At 43.2% G+C, this 20602-nt stretch overlaps 1 protein-coding gene across 8 annotated transcripts in view; it reads right to left on the reverse strand.

Moving 5' to 3' along the window:
* The window catches only part of LOC310880291 (uncharacterized protein), an 88372-nt gene that overhangs the window by 47492 nt on the left and 20278 nt on the right, over nt 1-20602 (reverse strand). For 2 of the 8 annotated variants that reach the window (XR_014571593.1, XR_014571595.1), the window contains 2 exons: nt 15018-15108; nt 10474-14620 (listed from right to left, as the gene is read on the reverse strand). Coding sequence is in view for 1 of the 8 variants with exons in the window: in XM_083795851.1 (XP_083651977.1) it covers nt 15018-15112 (95 nt within the window). In the remaining 7 variants the exon portion in view is untranslated. Of the gene's footprint in view, nt 1-10308; nt 10405-10473; nt 14621-15017; nt 15113-20602 lie in introns of those variants that run through there. The other 6 variants (XR_014571592.1, XM_083795851.1, XR_014571590.1 and 3 more) reach the window with 5 other exon arrangements.

Consider the following 20602-nt stretch of genomic DNA (forward strand, 5'->3'; position numbering starts at 1 on the left):
TTCCCAGACAAAAAAAAGCAGAATTTGCGCTCTTACAGGAATCTGTCTTAGAGACTTCCTTTCTCTTTCATATTTAAGATGACTGATGGATTGAAAGCTTGAGAAACAGACAGGTAGATAAATGGCAAACTCCCAGCAGCACTGCTGTCAGTCTCAGAGCACCACATCCACATTTGCACTGCTTCATCCCCTTACCTCACAGCACAGGGTCCCCTTCAAGGCCAAAGGACCTCCCCTACCATTTCTCTGCAGACCCAGTTCTCTTCGTGGAGTGATATCTTCCCTCGATTTCCCACTTAGAAAATTCCCCAGGCAGCATGTATGGATGTTTATAATCACACAGTTTATAAGAACATCACTTTCCTTTACATGTTTCTTAAAGTCTACCTGTGTTGTGATGCCTTATTGAGAAAAATACCAAATATTTTTTTTTCTCTTTCTTCTTTTTAGTTGCAGCTTTTCTAGGCATAAGATCCTGGTTCTTGATGTTATTGCAATACAAACAGCAAATAAAATAACAATATCAGAGATGTACATAAGAGACCAAAATCCAGCTCACAAAGACCAACTTTTACAAAGCCTTTCAGTCCAAAAGAAAAAAAAAAAATATCTAAAAAAGTCATATTAACCACTTGGATTCCAAGAAGCTCACTAGTTTTAAGTCAGCTAACAAAACCATATTAACAGTTACCAAAACTGCTTCTGGTGCTTGAAAGTGCACACATTCACACACACACATCCTTTCCATTTCTGCCCTGCACTGAAGGAAGTGCAAAGCAGCAAATCTGAACACATGTGCTGCAGCTGGCTCTGGCTCTCTGCTGTGCTCAGCAGCAGGGACGAGTGCTGGGGGCAGAGGAGAGGTTGCCCAAAGTGCTCTTTGACTGAATTCTGGTGTGTGTATATAACTTAATTGGGAAAGTCGCGTTACCTGTAACCAGGGCATAGCAATAGTTATATCAGCCAGTTAGTGACTAATGAGAGCTTTTCACCATTAAACCATTTTATCACGTACTATGGGCTGAAAAGAGACCTCACATTGCTCAGCTTGTCACAAATGTGCAGAACTGAGGCTGGTCCCTAGAGGAGAGTGCTTTCTAGTTAAGATTTAAATACAACACACACTCAACTTTTGGTGCACCCCAATGCCACATCAAAGGTCTTTCCTCCTTTCACCCCAATCATAGGATTTTTCTACTGGAACATCACACACAGGCACAGCCTGTGGTACGCAATGGCCCTGCAGAGTTTTCCCAAGATCTATTTCATGCACTTAAGTAAAGCTTTGGCTTCAAATAAGCAGGGTGTAAAGTCTTGCTTTTACAAGATATCATGTCATGCTGAAGCACCAAGGACTAGTGTCTAGGGCAAATGATTTACTGACGTGGGGTTATCCAGAGGTTTAATTTGTCATGCATCTCACCCACACACTTTGTTTCCCTCTTCTCTTTATTAGGAGGCAGCATGCTGCACACCACACCACTGGCAGTCAATGCAGCAAACTGCTTCCCTTTGCACAGCAGCAATTCATTTTTCTCAGCTTCCCTCTAGCAAGATATCAATGATTCCCCAGGATCTGCAAAGCCTCTTTAAGAGCCTGTCAGAAATAAGGGAGCCTCCTTTTCCCTACTGCTCAGTTAAACACAGCCTCTGCATTTACATTACCCAGATTTGTGCATCAATCTAATTCCTTCGACGTTTATAAAATATTAGGTGTCAGTGTTTTAATCCCATGATCTGCCAGCCACAGTCCCATTCATCTGCCAGGATGTAGGCAGCCCCACTGTGAGCAGACATAACTTTACGTCTGATCCATCAATGCCTTTACTTTTGGAAGCTGGATTATTCCAGTGCCTACAGACCAGCTCCTGTCCTGTACTTCTCATCGGACACCACAGCTGGGAGTGAAAGAGATGCTCAGGAGATGAAGCGAGACCTCCGAAGTGTTTTGTTCTCAGAGCAAACCAATGGGCTTTAAAGCATTTTGTCCAGCTCTGGATCCTTCCAGGGCTGTGCAAGAATATGACTGCCATGAGTTGGATTTTCTCATAGCAGCATCCAGGAGGACAGTCAGCTCTTACGTTTCCATGCTTTCTCTGACTCACTCCTGTAGGGGATTTGCACCATGATGTCTCCATCGATAGAGAAAACCATCACACATCATCTACCATAGTAGATGTACAGGGCTTATACCACAAATACCAGGCGTCAGGCAGAGATGTTTTCAAAGAGTTAAAGTTCCCCAAAACAGGCCTTTTCTTCAAGGATGCTGCTTATTTTACAAGGATATGCTAACAGTTAGAACAAACTATCACGTTACAAATATGTACTTGCATGCAGTAATATGAACCATAAAAGAGATTAATTAGTGATGCAAACCTAAAATAGATTAAAGTATACAAAACCAGGCATCATTTCCTCTACAACCTGCTTGATTTTAATCTGTCTTGCTCTTTAAAAGTGTTTTTCACTGGGTTTATGCTTTACCTTTTTGTGTCCTTCTCTAACAGATACCTTCACAGAACAGCCCAAGAAGCACTGTCCATACTGTCAAGAACCAGGCCCTGTATGGCAGTATGTGCGTAAAGGAGATAAACATGGTGTACTTATTGATTTCACCTTGGGCCTCCAGAACACACAGAGGGGATTAGTACTCAGCAGCTCCTAACGCCTGAGCTCATGTAGCTTCCTCAATTAACCTGCAGAAGTAATTTAACAACATGTTCAATGAGTCCCAAAAGCAAACGGCGGACACTTGCTGCACGCTCAGACAAGACTGCGGCAACAGAACTCATGCAGGCAGACGGCGGTGACCAAACCCAAGAGAAAACCTCTGCTGAGCCCCGAATCCTTTGCCTGTTTGCCTGCGATGGTTATGATAATACCACAGCAATACCTCGAAGTCCCAGCTGAGGTACAGAGCTGTTAAATACCACAAAGCCACAGAAGTAACAAGACTGTCTGGATGCTGGAGGGCCTGCACTCTGGGGAAATGAGGCGGGGTGGAAGCAGCAGCCACCCACCCGTCCTTCCATCTGGGGACCGATGGCTGGGGAGGTGCAGGACCAAGCCTGCCCTGTGACCCTCAGACCCTTCAGCACAGGTGGAGCAAGGCCCAAGGTGAGCTAGGGAATCTGAGCATGAGGGAGAAGGAAACGCTGCTCTCAGGAGCTGCAACCTGCAAATCTGAGGCATCTCCCAGGTACTGTGCATGCCTACCTGCATGTTGGGCTGTCACTTTGGGTGTTTTCAGCCTCACCAATTGCCTTGGGATGCCCTTTGTTGCCTGTCTCATATGCCCACTGGCCATTGTACACAGAGAGAGGCAGTGAAATTGTTTCCACACTTTTTATTAGAGACTTTCTCTGCATTCATCTGCGCTTTATATCCTGTGGCTTAATGCCACAGATTTGTGATAAGCGTAGAAGAATCCCTTCCTTACAGCTTAGATTCTTTAATGTGAAATAGGGATAAAACAGTCCACTTCAGTTCCAAATCCAGCCAGAACATTTTTCTTTCAAAAACAGTAATTTTAAGATATTTCCTTGGGGCAGCGGAAAAATGAAATACAGTGGTCTCCGATTTTAAAGTAGACTTTGTTTTATTTTTTTTATTGTGAGTGGTGTGACATATACCAGCCACCATTATAGACTAATAAAAGGGAAACTCAATTTTCTGTCACAATGAAGATGACCAATAAAGTTTTAAACATGGACAACACCCATACAGTTCTATAAAAACTGAGCAGATTCATAAAGCTCCCTTTAAAAGCATACAGACCCTCACAGAAAATGTTCTATAGGGTTATAAATTATCCGGCTCTACTGTAGAAGGGATATGCTGGACATCACGATATGCTCTTTAGCGTTGCCTGAACTACCCCTCCTAAAAGGTTAGGGATTGCTCTTTGGTACCATGGGGTCATTGGGCAACAGCAACCTGCCTGCCAACACAAGATGTCTTCAGAGCAGAAAGCAACACACCAGGAGAACACAAGCGGTTAATTAAATTAAAGCAAATATTACTCTGCATCACACAGCAGCCTGTAGGACTCATCTGAAATCACAGTCATTTGGAAAAGAGAGCGGATGACTGCCCTGCAGTCTAAATGGAGAAGATGAACACAGAGATGAGGGAAAAGCACTGCCTAGAGGCCAGCTGAATATGGTGACTGCCTGTAGACTGTGTGAGGCCTGTGCATCGTTTCTGAATTGAAAATATTTTGATAATTTTTCAATTGAAAAATGAAATATTTCTTGAATGTGAATGGGTGTAATTCTTAGAACTAAATTACCCAGAAGGAGAGAAGCCAGAGTAGGACAGGCAGAGAGGCAGCAGGGGAGTCAGAGGTGTGGGAGGCTCAGACATCCCCAAAGAGCAGAAACTAGACATGCTTGGTTCTTGCTTGTCTACAGCAAGGAAACACTGCACCACAAAGTCCACTGGCACCAAATACAAAGGGAGGTGTACCGTACCTACATATCAGAACAGCTTTGTTGCCTGAACGCTTAGAGACAAGGGGTCAAAACGCCTTCAAGCACTGATAAGTTTCTGTGAGGCATGTCAAGGTGAAGGAAACAAAGCCACATTTAGCTTCTGTCTGGAAATTCAGAAACACTTCCCAAATCAGCAAAGAAAGGTCTCTTGGAATATACGAATTAGAACCAAAGGACCTCATTAAGCAAACCACTTTAACATGCTTAAAAACCTTTGCTGCATTAAGGCCCAAATCAAGCAAGGTATGAATGAAAGGTAATTTGAGAGAGAGGATTAGAGGCTGAGATTCCTTCTTCACTTATGAAAAAGGATGCGCAGAGTTTACCATTTTGCAGGGCACATGGAAGGTAGAGGCATTAGCCTGAGCAACTCAAGGATTTTTCTCCTCCCTACTATTAGGGCTGTCCTGTGCTGGATGCTTGGAGGTCTGCCTCACATTGAGCCATGTTTGCTTCATAGCAGGAGCAGCGTTTACCCCACTATGAATATCAGAATACTATGTCATATTGTAATCATCAGAAAAAAAAAGTGCCTTAAAAAATAAAAAATAATTCGAGGCATCAAACATAAGTGTTTTTCTGAAAGTCTACAGGACTTTCACATTGCTCCACTCCAGTATCAGCCAGTACAGCCCTTGCTCAGAGCACCAGCAGCACAGGCTGCCTGCTCTGCATCAGCCTGCATCCTCAGTAATGTGCTGTGGGCCATGGGGACAAACAGGGGGACAGCACTGCCATGGGCAGAGTTTTGTGCCGCAGTGTGGCTAGCGTTATGGCAGCTGTTAGGACAGCAACAGATGGAATAAGTTTCCATTCAAGCCTTGGTCTGAGCCAGGTAGCGCTTTCCATATTTCTCTGCTGAAATGCCTGAAGTCTTGCTATCTCAGTAGTCAGTGCCATGCTTCACCTCAAATTGACTCCGACATAGTTCTTGCAATATAGGAACAAGACTTCATCATTGACAGGATGCTGATTCATTTCAAGTGGCTAATGATGGACTGGAAAATAACTAAATCTGGAAATATCTGAAATTCTTATCTTCCTGCATTAAGCAATCAAGAACCATAACTCCTTAACTGCTCTCTTACCTACTTTTTTTTTCCCCAGTAATGTCATCTTTTCCTGTCAAGAAAGATAAGACAGATCTGAATTCTGAGATTTATGCATTAAGTCACTATTGAAAAGTTCATGGTAACTTATTTTACATCTTTAGGCACTGAATTTTCAACACAGAGATAGGCCTGATATTGCAAAAAAAAAAAAGATGGAAAAAATATTCAAGAACACGTACAAGAGCATAGCACTTACACTAGAAATAGGTTTACAAGAGGAAAGCTTAATCAGAGAAGCAGAGTAGGATACAACAAGCACATCACGAACTCACATCTGCAGATACATAAGGATGAGGGCACGCAGCTTGCTGAACCCTTGGTACTGCTGCTGGCCATGGACGTGAGGTGGCAGGAACATGTTACACCCAGCTGATGTAAGGACTCCCCTGGAAATAACATGTGCCATTGCTGAAGCAAATTGCAATTACAAGCCCAGCCCTGCCACTGCTGAAGGAATACCAGCACCCAGGTCACTCAACACAATACTTTGATGCATCGCAGTATCGAATCCAGGATGCAGCAAGGGTTCACAAGCCACAGCAACCATTGATAAAAGATTCTGATAGGAGAAAGATAAGAACCAGCCCTTTGTTATACATATTTGTATATTAGGAGAAAAGGAAAATAAAAATATCAGAAAATGTTTGCTGCTGATTTAAAAAACTGAAGATTAAACATTTGCTTTATCTGTGGCTGCTACACTGGGGCTGCTGTAGAGTACCATAAAGAAAAATCCTGCTGAGAATTCAAAATATGCCTTCCAAACAGAGCAAAAAAAAGAAAAAAGCAAGTCTGATTTAAAGTATTCACAAGAAATAATTGCAAGCAAAGAAAAAAAAAAATACAACCCCCCTGAACTGCAAACATAGGCCCTGAGAAGGAATCATCCCCTGAGAAGCTTTATTGGTTATAGCTCTCATGAAGTCCTTACACTTTCCCACTCCACGTATGAATGCAAATAGGTCCGGAGGGTGCTTTGACAAAGGGCATCCCACCAGGGCGAGCAGTGCCGTGGCCCTGCACGGCGCAGATGACGTGTGCGTGCCGCTGCGCCTGCCTGCCCGGGGAAGGCTGCTTTGTGCTGGAACAAGGATTCTCAGCATGGGCTTCGCCAGCCGGGGCCGAGGAGCTGCGGCTTTCCTTTACTGCGAAGCACAAAGTCCTCTTGGTAAAGCGCGGCTGAGACGGGAGGAAGTTTCAATCAAAGCATGGGAAAGAAGAGCTTTGCTGTGCAAGGGGCTGGGAGGCGTTGAATAGGGAAGGCAGGGAGAATAACGGCTGGCTAAAGCAGCAGAAACAAGAGGATGAATGCAGCTTCTGCAGAGACAGGGCTTCACCAGCGAGATAAGGCTAAAGGACCGCATTTTGTTTTAACTTGTTTGGTCCCTGACCAAAGAGCTATAAATCTAAAGCCCCGGCCGACATGAAATAAGTTTGTGTTTCCCAGTTTATTGAACCTCTCGCTAGAAAAATGAAAACACCGGGAGAGACCAGGGCACTCAAGCAGAACTCTTTGCGATAATGAATGCAGTGTTCGGCACAGAGGGTAGGTTGCCAAGGAAGGTTATCAAAACCAAAGGATAAAGACAATTTTAAAGACACATCTGGACACTGTTATGACAAGACCACTTTGAAGCACATTGGGATAAAGTTTTAATGAAATATTCTTAGTGGGAGAAACTTGCTAGGCCTAGTCAGATGAGAAAATGCCACAGCTCCTTATCTTTGAGAGCAATTCATCACTGAGGCCAAACCCCCCACCGAAGAAACATCAGGCTAAGGAGGTGCTGGCAGAGAGAGCCAGGCAGTGTCTGCCTGCTGCTGTTGTGAGCGTACCTCTTTGGCATCAGGGAGAATAAAACGCTTTTTTCCCTTATTAAAGAGGTATTTATCCATACTGAGGGGTTGGTTCCCTTCGGAAGAGGCGCTAGCGCCAGTGGAGTGGGGAGGAGGGACAGTAACAAACAGCTACATGTCCCCACTCCGATCCTACCCACATGCCAAGAGAGGGGATTCAGAGGAAAGAGAAGGAGAGGTCTTATCAGAAAAGCAAGATGAAGGAAACCACTGAACAACAACAACAACATGCAACCTCTCTTCACAGCCCCAAGCAGCCTCCAGAAGCCCCAGCCCATTTGATCTGGCAGCCAGAAGCACAGCGATCCCCAGGGCACTTGTGGAAATGAGAAAACATCTGGCTTTATCCAAACGCGCATGATATATAATGCATGCAGGGGTTACGGGCCACCTCTTCAGCAGAGCCTGCAGCTCTTCAGACCTTGCAGCCTTCAGACCTGCAGCTTCCACAAGCAGAGGCCAGACCAAGTCTGCCCTCAGAGCACACACACCATGATCCAGGTCCAAATTACACAGGCACTTGGTGAGGAGGGGAGGGCAAGGGGGAAGACCCCACCACCCACCCCAGCCCCTTCGGGAGGGGCTCAAAGGCTCGCAGCTTTTCCCAGGGGGTCAGACAGTGTTTATGAGGTGCCCCTGCCAAATCTGTGGGAACAAACCCAGCTCCCCTCTAGGTCTGCCAACAAGTGCTTACAGCTTAAGGCTTTGGGCATGGCAGAGGTGGCCTTGAATTCAACAGACAGCTTGAGCCTCCCACTGTACTTCATATACATTTTTTAAATGAGTACTTGGGAGATCATTGTTGTTGGCTGAATACCGTTATAAATCGTGTATTACTGTTTTTCACAGAGAACCACTATAAATCAAATCCCTGTTTCAGAGGCAAAGAGCAGCGCAGCACTCCAAACCACACAAAAAGACCACGGATCCCGATATACCTATGAACTTCAGCACTAAATTTATGTTCATCGGGAACATTTTTCACCGGGGACAGCGAGACATCCACATGCCCTTTCTGTGGGTGTCCTGGGACGTGGGGTGTGCGAGTGCAGCAGGCAGCTGGTTCTTTGGGGGAAATGCTGGAGGGCATTTCTCATTAAGGAGATGTTCCTGTAAATAAAGGAGACTACTGTATATCATCTCCCACCCGAGGCAGATGCACTAACGCAGGGCTGAGAGGCAGGGCTGCTCAGGCTCAGAATGCGAGCTAAATCCTGGAAAGGGATCTGGAAAATGCCACAGCTGACAGCAGAGGGGAGGCGGAGGAAGCTGATGTTAAATCACAGAAACAGCAGACTGCATGTGGACGGCATCACACTGTGGCAGCAGAAAGTGAGAGGAACTGGTATTCAATCTTCATCATTAAGCACTCGTTTACTTCTCAAACACACGTCTGGCCTGAGAAAAGTCTAGCTCAAATTCTGCCATCAGCTGCCCAGGTAGAAGTTTCCTCACAGAGTCCTACTGCACATTTATTCAAGGTAACAAGCCTTTCCCTCCACTTCAGGGCACCATTCCCCTTCCACAGACTGATCTGGCTGGAAGGTGACCTCAGCAGGCTCAGCTGGAGTTAGCTGGTTTTAAAAGAAGAACATTATCTTATTAAAATCACCAGAAGTTTATCCCTGTGGCTTTCAATAATCAGCCCAGAAGACACTTTAGGCCCTACTGCTACCCTTCTTAATCCTGTTGAGCAGCATTCTTCCTTTGCAATTGAAATCCTTCTTCCACACAGGAGCAGCAGAGCCAGACATGAATCCTTCCTAACTTCAGCCACATAAATGCAAGGCACTTAATGTAAAATCACAATCTATGCTCCCACTCCAGTCAGGCAGTGCAGAGAGAAGTCTTATATATATAGGTTTTAGAAGACAGCGAATCCCACCACAGAAACTCCACTTTCTGCCACTGCATACAGAAGATGCTGGAAGCTTATGGTAACATTACTGTAACACACAATAAAACACTATTTCCACGTCTACTGAAGTTTAGCACACACATTTGCTTTGTGAATCTGAAGCCCTAAAACCAAAAATATAAATCACTTCAGCCATGCAGCCCCTCCCCCCAAAGGCCAACTGGCTTCAGTTTATTCCAGAAGAACAGTTTGTACAAATCTAATTAGATAATTTACAAGTTTTACTGCAAAGCCCTGATTAAAGTAAAATACAAGCATACAAGACTGCTGCAGAGAAATAACCAGTGTGGGATGGGTACAATCGCACGATGTCTCCTACCAGCACAGTTCACAACAGGATAGAGGGTTCAGCCACTTCCCCACTTCATGCTTAAATCTTTGAGATAGTCAAGGGCAGATTTCACCTTAGAAAAGAAGAAGCTCTCTTCTGTCTTAATAATGGGTTACACAGAGATAAACACATACTGTAGATATCCCACATTCACTTAGTACAACATCATGGCAAGGAATCCCAGTATGTCTCAGCTCCGAAGGTTTTAGAGTTGTGCACTCCCAGGTAGCTCACAAATACACTGTCCTTATTATTATTAAACAGTGGAAAAGGTTACTTCTTAGTTGCTTTTCCTGCACTGCCACAGTACTCTGCCTGTTTCACATCCTTAGTCTGTCTAGCACTAACAAAGCAATTTAGAAGCCCTTCTGTTCAGCACGTAGGATGAGTCTTCTGTCTGGTTTCAGTGATTGTTACCTTGCCTTCCAGGGATGTCACATCATCTCTACCCCACAGGGAACAGAGAGCATATTATGCACCTAATCCATATTTGCCAAAAGAAGCATACCTTCCACTCATTGCAAAAATTTAATATGTAGTAGCTAATTTAATACACAATATACTACCTGCTTAGAAATAGTTCCCCAGACCCACCTCTTCCAATGCTAGGAGCACTTCAAAGTCCAGGGAGAGGTGTAGATTCTATTAGGGCTGAACTCCAGAGAAAAGCAAGTCCTGCTCCTGGCAGAGCTGGAACAAGAGGCAAGGGTCACTAAGACTCACTCAGGGATTTCATATGAAATAATAGGCATAAAACAACAGAGTTCTGGCTGATAAAACCTTGCTACAAGGTCATACAGCAGAAAAAGTGTGATGGATTCTGATCACAGTAGAGGAGATAGGTGTTTCTGTGGAATCTTGTGAAATGTGGTCACGCACAAAGAACATGAGCCTGTTTGAATTGCTAGAATGAGCATCCACAACAAAGTGATTGAAATTTTACTTCAAAAATGAAGTTTTGAAACAAGTACAGCAAAAGGTTTTCATATTCGAGCAACAACCAGATGAATGAAAAACAGAATATTTTTGTTGAAAGCTTTGGATGCAACACTCCAACTTTCTGTTTTGGAATAATAATACAACAATATTTAAATTTTGTACAAGTATTACATACGCCTTAACTCTGAAGATGAAAGAGGGAAAGAAGCTAATTTTCAAAGAACACCGCAAAGGATGACTGAAGTCTCCATTGCAAGAAGTCATAAAACTCCATGTGCACTTGGCCACGAGTGTCAGCCATGCTCCTTTCTATTTGTCAAGTACAGTCTGGATTTAACTGTGGTTCTCAAGTTTCCGCCAAGGTTTATAGAGAATCTGAACCTCAAATGTAATGAAAGAAGGTTGAAAGAAGAGATCTGGCAACAACCTTTCAGGTTTTATTCAAGTAGTTCTTTAATTATGGAGGAAAGTGGACCTGGACATCTGTCAGCACTTTAACATAGTGTCCTCAAGTGTGACCATACTGTTTAACTCCTTCGAATCAAATGGAAATGTTGATTTTGTACTACCACTCAAAAGAATTAACAGACTTATTTTGCTGGGCACTGATATCAAGGAACAGATTAATCAGAAATAAAATCTAATCCAAAACAATGTAAGATCAAACTCCTCCTGAAATTTTGGCTTCTAAACAGAGAAATTGAGATCTTCATCAGCTCTTGTCTTCCTAAGGTCTTTTATTCCTTCTGTCCCTACAGACCTATTTGTCATGTCCTACTCTTTAGAAACTTACCCTTTTTAAGCACCTTGAAATGAGTCTCTTACAGATATTTAGAAGTACAAGGGTAGAACATTTTTATTCAAGCAGGGGTTACTGACTTAACCCAGTACATGCTTAGCTGCCTCACACAAGACCAGCTCTGTTAAGCTATACAGAGAGGTCCAAAAACTTCACAGAGGTTAGGAGAAAGCCTTTCAGAACCATTATTCACTGAATGCAGGAGAAATTTTATTGCTTGGAGAAGAACCTTTGTGAGCAGCAAAACTATCCCTTCTGGCTGGGTAATCTTCCTTTTGGCAGCAGCAGCATCCTGATCCACCTCACCAGTGTCTGCTTTCGGTGATTTGACCCAGACCTGACTGGTTCTCTAAGCAAACTGTTCTAGTTTTTTTCCCCCTGAACTCCATATCTTTCTGAAGATACTTCCATGCACCTTTGCTGGCCATCGTCTTAAGTGTCCTCCTATTCCTCAGCTCTCTTTGCATCACAGCTGGCACATATTCAGTCCTCTCCATGTCCTTCCCATCTCCCTTTGCACTGGACAGATGTCCTGTGTCTGGGGAGGGCTCCGCCTTCATTATTTCCTTTTCAATCGTTTCTTTTCTATGAAATGAATGCCTTGGTCTCCTCTGATTCATTCCCCTCTCTACTCAGGGATTTTATGTTGTAATCTGATTTTTGCAGGCAAAAGAAAATTTGAAGACAAATCCCCAGTGGAACTAATTTTCATCACCTTTGGCTCTCCTATAATTGATTGCAGCTCTCATTCCATCACTTTAATGAGGGGGCCGAGAGCTCTTTGTCAGTGGATGGGTTAGGAGATCCTCAGGTTTCCTGATTATACACTCTATTAGGAATACAGTGCAAATGAGCAATGGAGTCCCTCCTGCTTATCTAGTAATGCCCAGGATATTCAGATGAGTTTTTCCTCCTTCAGCACTTGCTCCCACAGGTTTTGGGTAAGCAATCCTGCAAGGATGGAGTGCACATCAAGAGCACTAAGCATCCCCAAGCCACGCAATCACACATCCTCTCTCTACTGCTGGAAAAACTGTCGTGATCCTCTGGGCATGGCCCAAACCATAGTCTGGATGCAGAAGGAAGGACACACCATAGAGGCCTTCCCTTGCTTCACAGAGCTGAGCTCCTTCATGCCCTGCTGCTGTCCAGCTACCTGGTCCCCGCTTTCCTCCCACTCCACAGAAGCTGTGATACTGGGAGATGAGGAGGACAAAATCTTGTTTTCACCACCTGGCAGGCTCAAATGATACTGTTTCCATGGTTATTTCGCACCAGAGTTTCTGTATGAAATATGTTGTTTTCTCTCATTGACACCTCAGGGGGACACTCCAGCCAGTAATGCTGCCTCCAACTTTCAATTATCAAAAGCAGTTAGAGAAAGGCTCTCTCTTTTTTCTTTTTTTTTTCTTTTTTCTCTTCATAACACAGATCAATGTTTCATTAATCAACAAATCTGAGAGATGCTGTAGCTCCTCGCTCATCCAACAGATTCAGCACGCTATTATAAACCAATAAGTAAAGTTGGAGACATTCAAAACATTGCTCTTCTGGCGTCATCGACCTCTGAGCTAGGTCTTCAGATAGAAAACTGTTGTCATGACGCTCCTTGCAATCAGACTCACCATTTCATTGCTGCTGCTTCAAAAAAAGCAGAGCACACCATCAGAAGTAACTGCAGTAGATTCTTTTAAAATATGGTATCAGAGCAATTGAGTAAGAAGTTTCCAAGGTTTTTTGCTGTCATTTCTAACTGCCACGGTATCTCTCGTCACACGCTTTGCTTTAAGCAGACTGCATTTGTAACCTGGTCAGGGCAGTGCTTTGCTGGAACGATCCAGCCTGACCTTTGAGTGCCGTTCTGGGGGACAGGCAAAGGTGTGTGGTTGATGACACTTCAGCACAACTCATGGTCTGGAGTCCTGTCTGGTGCATGCGTTTCATACACACAACATACAAACAGCAGTACCCGACACCTGTCTTTTGTGGAACCTTTGCTCCTTAATTAACTGTACAGACTATCACCAAGTGGTCCTTACAGCACTACTCTCAGGGAAGAAAGTGACACAGAGGCAATAATTCAATAGAAAAGTCAAATGGCTTGTTCCAAGCAAAAAGAAAATAAGTACCCAATCCTGAATTAAAAACCCTGAGGGACTTGTCCTCTAATTGAGGATATACATCCATATATGACTTATTAGGAACATTTTATAAATTATAGAACATCTTGCTACTTTGAGATGCAATGCATTACTCATTGTATATGTTTCAGTCTATGACAAATGCTTTTAATTTCCACTATATAAAGTCTATAAATACGTAAAACATGTTATTGTAACCAGGAAAAAAAAATACCGTTTTCTACATGCCTGGTATTTTTTCTGGGAATAAGAATATAAAAAAAAAAAAAAAAAAAGAAGAGCTGAAAGACTGTATGTGCAGTACTATCCCCAGCCTGATCCCCACTGTAGCCATCAAACATGCAAACTGACTTTGGCACTACATTGTGCTACTCAGTACTTTATATTTAATGCACCAATATGTTGCACTTGAAACATTTTCTCAAGCACTTCAAGAGATTAACATCTCTATTAAAAGTAATCACAGGCAGCATTTTACACTGATTGATGAAATAGCAAGATCATTTTGTGTTCACTCATATCTGAAAGTCTCTGAAAGCATATCTTGCATCTTAAAATGCACTTATCTTTACAAATTGCCAGTAAAATGTTTATGCATCTAATGTAAGAGGAGAAAAAAAAAGTTCCAATGTTAGCTCTGCTCTAAATAATTAAAAGTAGCGGGCAGAACTGAGAAGACTAGCAGTGCAGATGTTTCTCAGTGTTGTTAGTGCAGCCAATGGACTGCAGATTTCCCAACTCTTCTGGTACTTCAGCTGCTTTCAACAAATTCACATTCCAGTAATGGGGGACAGTTAGTTTGGTCCACTGTGCTGCTTTGAAAACCTCCACCCCTGACTTGAGAACAAATAAAACCTCCGACTTTTAACTTAATATCTCTCCCCATGTGAATATAACAGCTTCTCCCAGTGACAAATTCTGCTGTGAGTTGTGGCAAGCCTTGCTTGGCTGAAACCTACTGCAAACGCACGCTCTTTGAAGTTGTTACACACAGAGAAGTTGAAGCCTACTGCTGAAGCCAATACAACTGAGTAGCAGCATAAGGAAGAAAAAACATGGAACTTGATTAGACCCACTTGTTTTCTTTTTGCTTGTACAGACCCTGCTTAAATCTATATCAGTGTAACCCAGGTACTGCAACAGTTGTACATATTTACATTACGTCCTGACTTTCCTTCTGAGCAGAGATATCATCTCTATGGAATAATGCAGCCCTGGAATTTAATTCTTTTAAAAACACACACAAGGCACAGTTAGGAGGGCTTCAGCTCCCTGTGCAGTAGCAAGGATCCTATTACTTGGTCAAACAGAGTAAAGCATGCACACATGCTACTGTAATTTTACCATTAAATTATTCACATCACGTCTAGTGACCCCACCCAAAAGCCATGGCTAGAAGCTACAAAAGACTCCACAGTACTCACAGGCAAGGAAGTACCCCAGATTCGTGGTTATTCTGCTGCAGCAATGTCTGAGCTGTTGACTGCTGTTCACGACACTCTGCTGGGATGAATCCTGTCTAGGAAAGACAAGCCCTTGTCACCAGTCCTGCTGACTTTACATCACTACTCAGAAAAACAGGTTCTCTGGCAGCTAGCGATCCTTATCTGCATGGATTGTTAAGGGTAAAGAGCCATTTCCTCTTTGCAACATAACTAGATATGTCTAAAAGTGTAAACCAACTTCAAGGGACCCAGTAGGAGCTTGTAGGAGGACCCAGAGCCTCTCAGAGCTCGCTAGTGACAGGAGAATTTCCTCTTCCCCAGAGTCTGGCTGTTCCACATCTACTTCTATTGCAAAACTCTGCAAAGGAGAAGGCTAGGTCAGACCTCAGCTTCAGACCCTGCAGAGGGGCCAAGATGAATTCCACAGTTTCTTATGGATTTAGGACACAAAAACTCTTCTACTTCCTCGGTATCAGTAACAAAAAGAGGCACAGACTTTTGTTGAGCTTGTGTTCAAATAAAAAAAGGATCAGAACAAATATACCAATGTGCTATCGTATATAAACACTGAATTCCTAGATCATATCCTGTTAAGCACAGCCCCTGGTAGAGTTTACATAAATCATGTTTACCAAATTAACATGGCACAAGTCAAAGTAGCCATTACAATTTCACTGTCATTTTTCACTCCTAATGGCAGCGTGGTGGATGTATAACTGTTGCATCTGATCTTTGACACGGCAAGAACCCCAGCCTGGTTGGAAGACTATAATTTTGTTTGCTCTGGCTGAAAGACTGTTATTCTTGATATCTGCCCTACCTCGAAGAAGAGCAGCTACTAACGTACCTAAAACCAAAGTCAGAAAGAAAGAGGGGACAAGATGCGTGGGAATGTAACACTGACCAGGGCCCTACCAAGAAGCCACAGAAACTACCAGAACAAGTGTTCTGAGCGACTTTGTCCAGAAGTTCCCCAGGGTCTCTCCCCCAGCAGATATAGGTCAATAGGAAATAGCCAGCATTCATTCAGGGTTATGCATTGCACGGGGTGCCTCTCGCTTCCACACAACCTTAGCTGATATCTTGAGGACAGAGGACTCTGGAAAGGAGACCTGGACTTACAGGGCACCTCCTCACATCATCTGCCCTTTTCAGGTCTTCCAGCCAATTTAATTATATCCCTCATGGCAAGCCTCAGAGAGAAGCTGCAAGCCAAGCAGACAGCAGTTTTATAGTCAAGATAACTTCTTCAAAAATGTCCACAAAAATAAAACCAGAAGCAGTAACAAAAGACAGAAGCTCGGGTCAAAATGTCTTTTTTTACAAATAATCCATGTCCTGTAATGTTGTTTAGATTCCCAGATGTGACTGTAACCAGACACAACCACAAACCATCCTCCCAGAAGTCATGACATATCTCCTGATGTTCCAGAGATATCGGGTGGGACCACAGATAGGAAAATAGAAACAAAACCAAAGACCACCCCCTAGATAATTTGTTTTTCCACAAGTATGTTAAGTATACAAAATAGATAGCTCTTCAAGAAAATGAATCTTTGTCTCTATGCTGAATGCAAAAAATACATGATGATTTTTTGCTGAAGAGAGAGCCATACACTCTCCTGTAACTTAGTTTGATTTAAGTTATGCTCATAAAACCAACACGGCTGTTTATTTCCAAGAATCATGTTTCAGTCTTGGAGTATTTTCTTTCATGGCCTAAAACACCTTTTTGCATCTTGAGAAGTAAATACAGAATTACTGTGCTGTTGGGAAATACATTCAGAAAATATTTCTCACAACATTTCAGTAACAAAGCAGGAGCTGAAATGTCAACCATTTACAATAGCTCAGAAAATAACCTTTCGCTTCTGGTCATTAGAATCCACAACAGAGAAATGGCACTGGGCAAGTGCTGTTAAACACTAAAACAGCAAGCAAAGCCCAGCCTTGACCAAACCTGCCTATTCCTCTCTGAGGGAAATAATTGAAGATAGAGTTTCAAGGCAAGAGAGCATTCACTTGAACTGAAAGAGTCAGAACTGACAAATCTCTGCATTTCTCAATCCTCAGCTCTTTTTCACGAAGACCATGCATTGACAGAAGGCAGTCATTTCTGGCATAAGCTATGAATGAACTAGTTCTTTATCAGCAATTTTACAACTCCCTGTACTTAGGAACCAAGTGTCCTGAAAAAGAATTGCTGCGCTAGTTGTCTCTCCTTGAAACTTCCACAGAGAGCAAAAATAGATGTTAGTGGCATGAGTTGGACCAAAAATAAAAACCCCAACAACAAACACCATCCAGGTGGCAGTAGGGGTGAGAAGAACAACTGCAGAGGTGAAAAGAGCCCCCAGTCAAAAGATGGGGACAAGGGGCAAGCTGCTGAGTACATCGTCAGCAGACCAGGAGGGCCAGTCCCACAGCAACCAGACTCTGGGGTCTTCAACATGGGGTAGGAAAAAAGGGTAGCCACAGATACCACACCATTTCTCAGCTTGGGCACCATTATTTGCTGGGAAACACTAAATTAACCAGCTGTAAATCAAAATATCCAAAATATTAAATGGGAATCTTAGCCCAGTCTTGGGACCAGGGCATAGGCGGTAAGAGAGCACAGGAGATGGACATACTCAATCACGTCTCTGTAAGCACGGCTCAGTCCACATCATTCAGGTTTTACCATAAATAAAAAGACAAATATCCAAATATTTAGGTGATTATCTGTGAATATTTACAAAGAAAAAGGACCTTCATATCTAAAACACTGCAGAAGAGGAGGAGAGGGATCTGGAAGGATGTCATGCTGCAGCAGCCCTGCATTAAGGCACTCTGCCTATTGTCAGGCCTGGCTGTGGAAACCAGTTTTTCTCTAATGCCTGAGCTGATCGCTTCTGTCAAAGCTACTCTGCAGCTAGAGCGACTGGTGAACAGACAGCTGAAGGGCAATGCAGCAGTCCTAAAGTCAAGCAGAACGTAGGACTTTGGCCCCAGCATGATCCTCTGCACAGGAAGAAAGCTGTTCCAGCACACTTTCATAGTGAGGCTGATCTCAAAGCAGCAAAGCAACCATTTTTGTCTAAACTCAGGAATCCCTTAAATCCATGTTTTCTGCATTAAATATAAAAACGCCTCCATCAGGTTCAGCAACAGCACACAGACAGAACTCAAGAAGCCAGGCCAGAAGTGGAAGGAGGGGAGCAGAAATTACATTTGCAGACCGGGAAGCAGATGCTTCTGGCAGTGGTTCTGCTCAGCCACCAGAGTGCCCTGAGGAGGATTACGCAAGAAATAAACTCTCCGCTTAAAAAATGTAAACTGATAAAACAGCCTTGCTTTGATGCTTGCTCTGCAAGAAGCATTTCAGCTGAATCAATAACGCAGCGTTGTTCGCTCACTGCAGTGACACTGCAGCGTCTGCAGAAATATTTTCACATTTCAGCTGTACTGTTTATTCCAGAAAGTGAAAAGTTTGTGGTGATTACATTCAAGAGATGCAATCTATGACGGAACATTGCTGCAACCACTCAGACTTTGCCATGGTATGGATGATATAGGATTTAGCCTTCTCTAATGAACAGCATGCCAGATTTATGTGCATATTGTATTTCTCAGTAAGAATGCCTGACTTATTACAGAAACCACAGACAGATCCAGGTGGAGAAGCATTCAGGATATGACAACCACCTATTGCAGTTTAGATCAGAAAGGAAAGCAGCAGCTGAGCTTAGTGCATGAAGAAAGAGTCAATTTAAGTTTATGGTCTTTTCAGAGTATCTTATAAAAATAATTATTCATTTAAAAAAGTCCTAGTGCATCACTGGTAATTTTGCCATGCCAAAGCTGTTATTTTTGGTAAAAGGGAATTGATGGGGAGTGTAGAGTTGTAGATGAGTATCAAAAGAGGGAGGATAGGTAAGCATAGGACATGATGAATTTTTGAGTGCTCTGGGTTTTGAGCAGGCCTAGTTTCTGATGAAGTTTGTCTTCCTTTGGGCACTTTTTCTTCTCCCAGTCCAATTCCTTTACCATGTCCAAGGTACAGTATGTTAGTATTTATCCCAGAGGCAGGGCAAACAAGAGTCTTTATTGTCTTTATAATAATGCTTTTAATAAGAGGAGAGGAGAGGAGAGGAGAGGAGAGGAGAGGAGAGGAGAGGAGAGGAGAGGAGAGGAGAGGAGAGGAGAGGAGAGGAGAGGAGAGGAGAGGAGAGGAGAGGAGAGGAGAGGAGAGGAGAGGAGAGGAGAGGAGAGGAGAGGAGAGGAGAGGAGAGGAGAGGAGAGGAGAGGAGAGGAGAGGAGAGGAGAGGAGAGGAGAGGAGAGGAGAGGAGAGGAGAGGAGAGGAGAGAAGTTTCATTTAAACATCAGGGAAAGGGGATTTCAAAACATTCATTTATCACAGTCAGTACCTGGGTTTGTTTTCCAAAAGGGCTGTTGCTAATTGCCAGAATGTATATCCAGACAGAAAACATCTCACTTGCTTTTCCTGGTGGCCTTCTGTGATTTTTCTTTCCTCCCTCACTTTTCTGTCCGTATATACTTTTGTGGAAGGCTGCAAAACCCCTCTCAGCTGGCACTTTACACCAAGGTGACCATATTGTACGAAGGATGAACCAGGCTGGCTGCACCCCCAGCTCAGCTGCAGCACCTCTGCATGCTTGCACAGCCAGGCACTATAGCCCTACCCTTGGTGATCTCAGCCCTCAGGACTGCTAGTTCAGCTGGATCCCTATTAAACACTGTCACATTTTCCATAGCAAAAGAAAAAAAAAAAAAGCAAGCACTTTAAGAGATATAAATATTTGAATTGGATAACTCAAATTAAATCAGGCCACTGTTGAGACAGGTAGCTAACAACTAGCTAACATCTTTGGGTGCTCTAGGCCTACCACATTAGCCATTTCATTCCCCATATTCGAAATATTTTCTTTCAATGGTTTCCGTGCTGAAGTAGCTGACGTGATTTATCAAAAAGCAGCAGCAGAAGTCAGCTGAGGAGAAACCTCCTTCAAGCACTAAGGGCAGTAGCAGCACCAGCAGAGCTCTCAGTGCAAACTCTTATTTCTGTGCATCAAAACAAAGCTGTGACATGGTGCACAATGTTCCCACTTTGATGTTAGTAGAGATTCTCCACACTACTTATGTTAAAAAAATTAATAATTTGAAAGGAAGATTGAAGCATGCCACTATGACACTGTGTAGTGTTCCATCTGGGGAGCAATGAACGAAAGAATTTTTAGCTACATCACTACATTTCAATTGTTTCCCTTTAAAGTTGTCTATAACTTCCAGCTAGGGAAAAAAAAATAATTCAGATGTGTTGATTTCTGTGCTTACATTCATCAGATCCAAAGTTCAGCTTTCTGTCTCTCTTTTTTTTTTTTTTGGTATGTCATTACCGTCAGCACTCCAGCAACTGAGTGAGCAATACAATACTGCAGGAATAAGATGGAGAGAAAAAGAGAGAGAGAGAGAGAGAGAGAGATGCTGATGACAGGACAGGCAAGAAGTTTTCCAGCTTTTCCTCTTGGTTTTAGAACCTTTTTGGGGCTTTCCTTTTAGC

The sequence above is a fragment of the Anser anser genome (genome assembly GCF_964211835.1).
Source record: "Anser anser genome assembly, chromosome: 12".
Lineage (NCBI taxonomy): Eukaryota > Metazoa > Chordata > Aves > Anseriformes > Anatidae > Anser > Anser anser.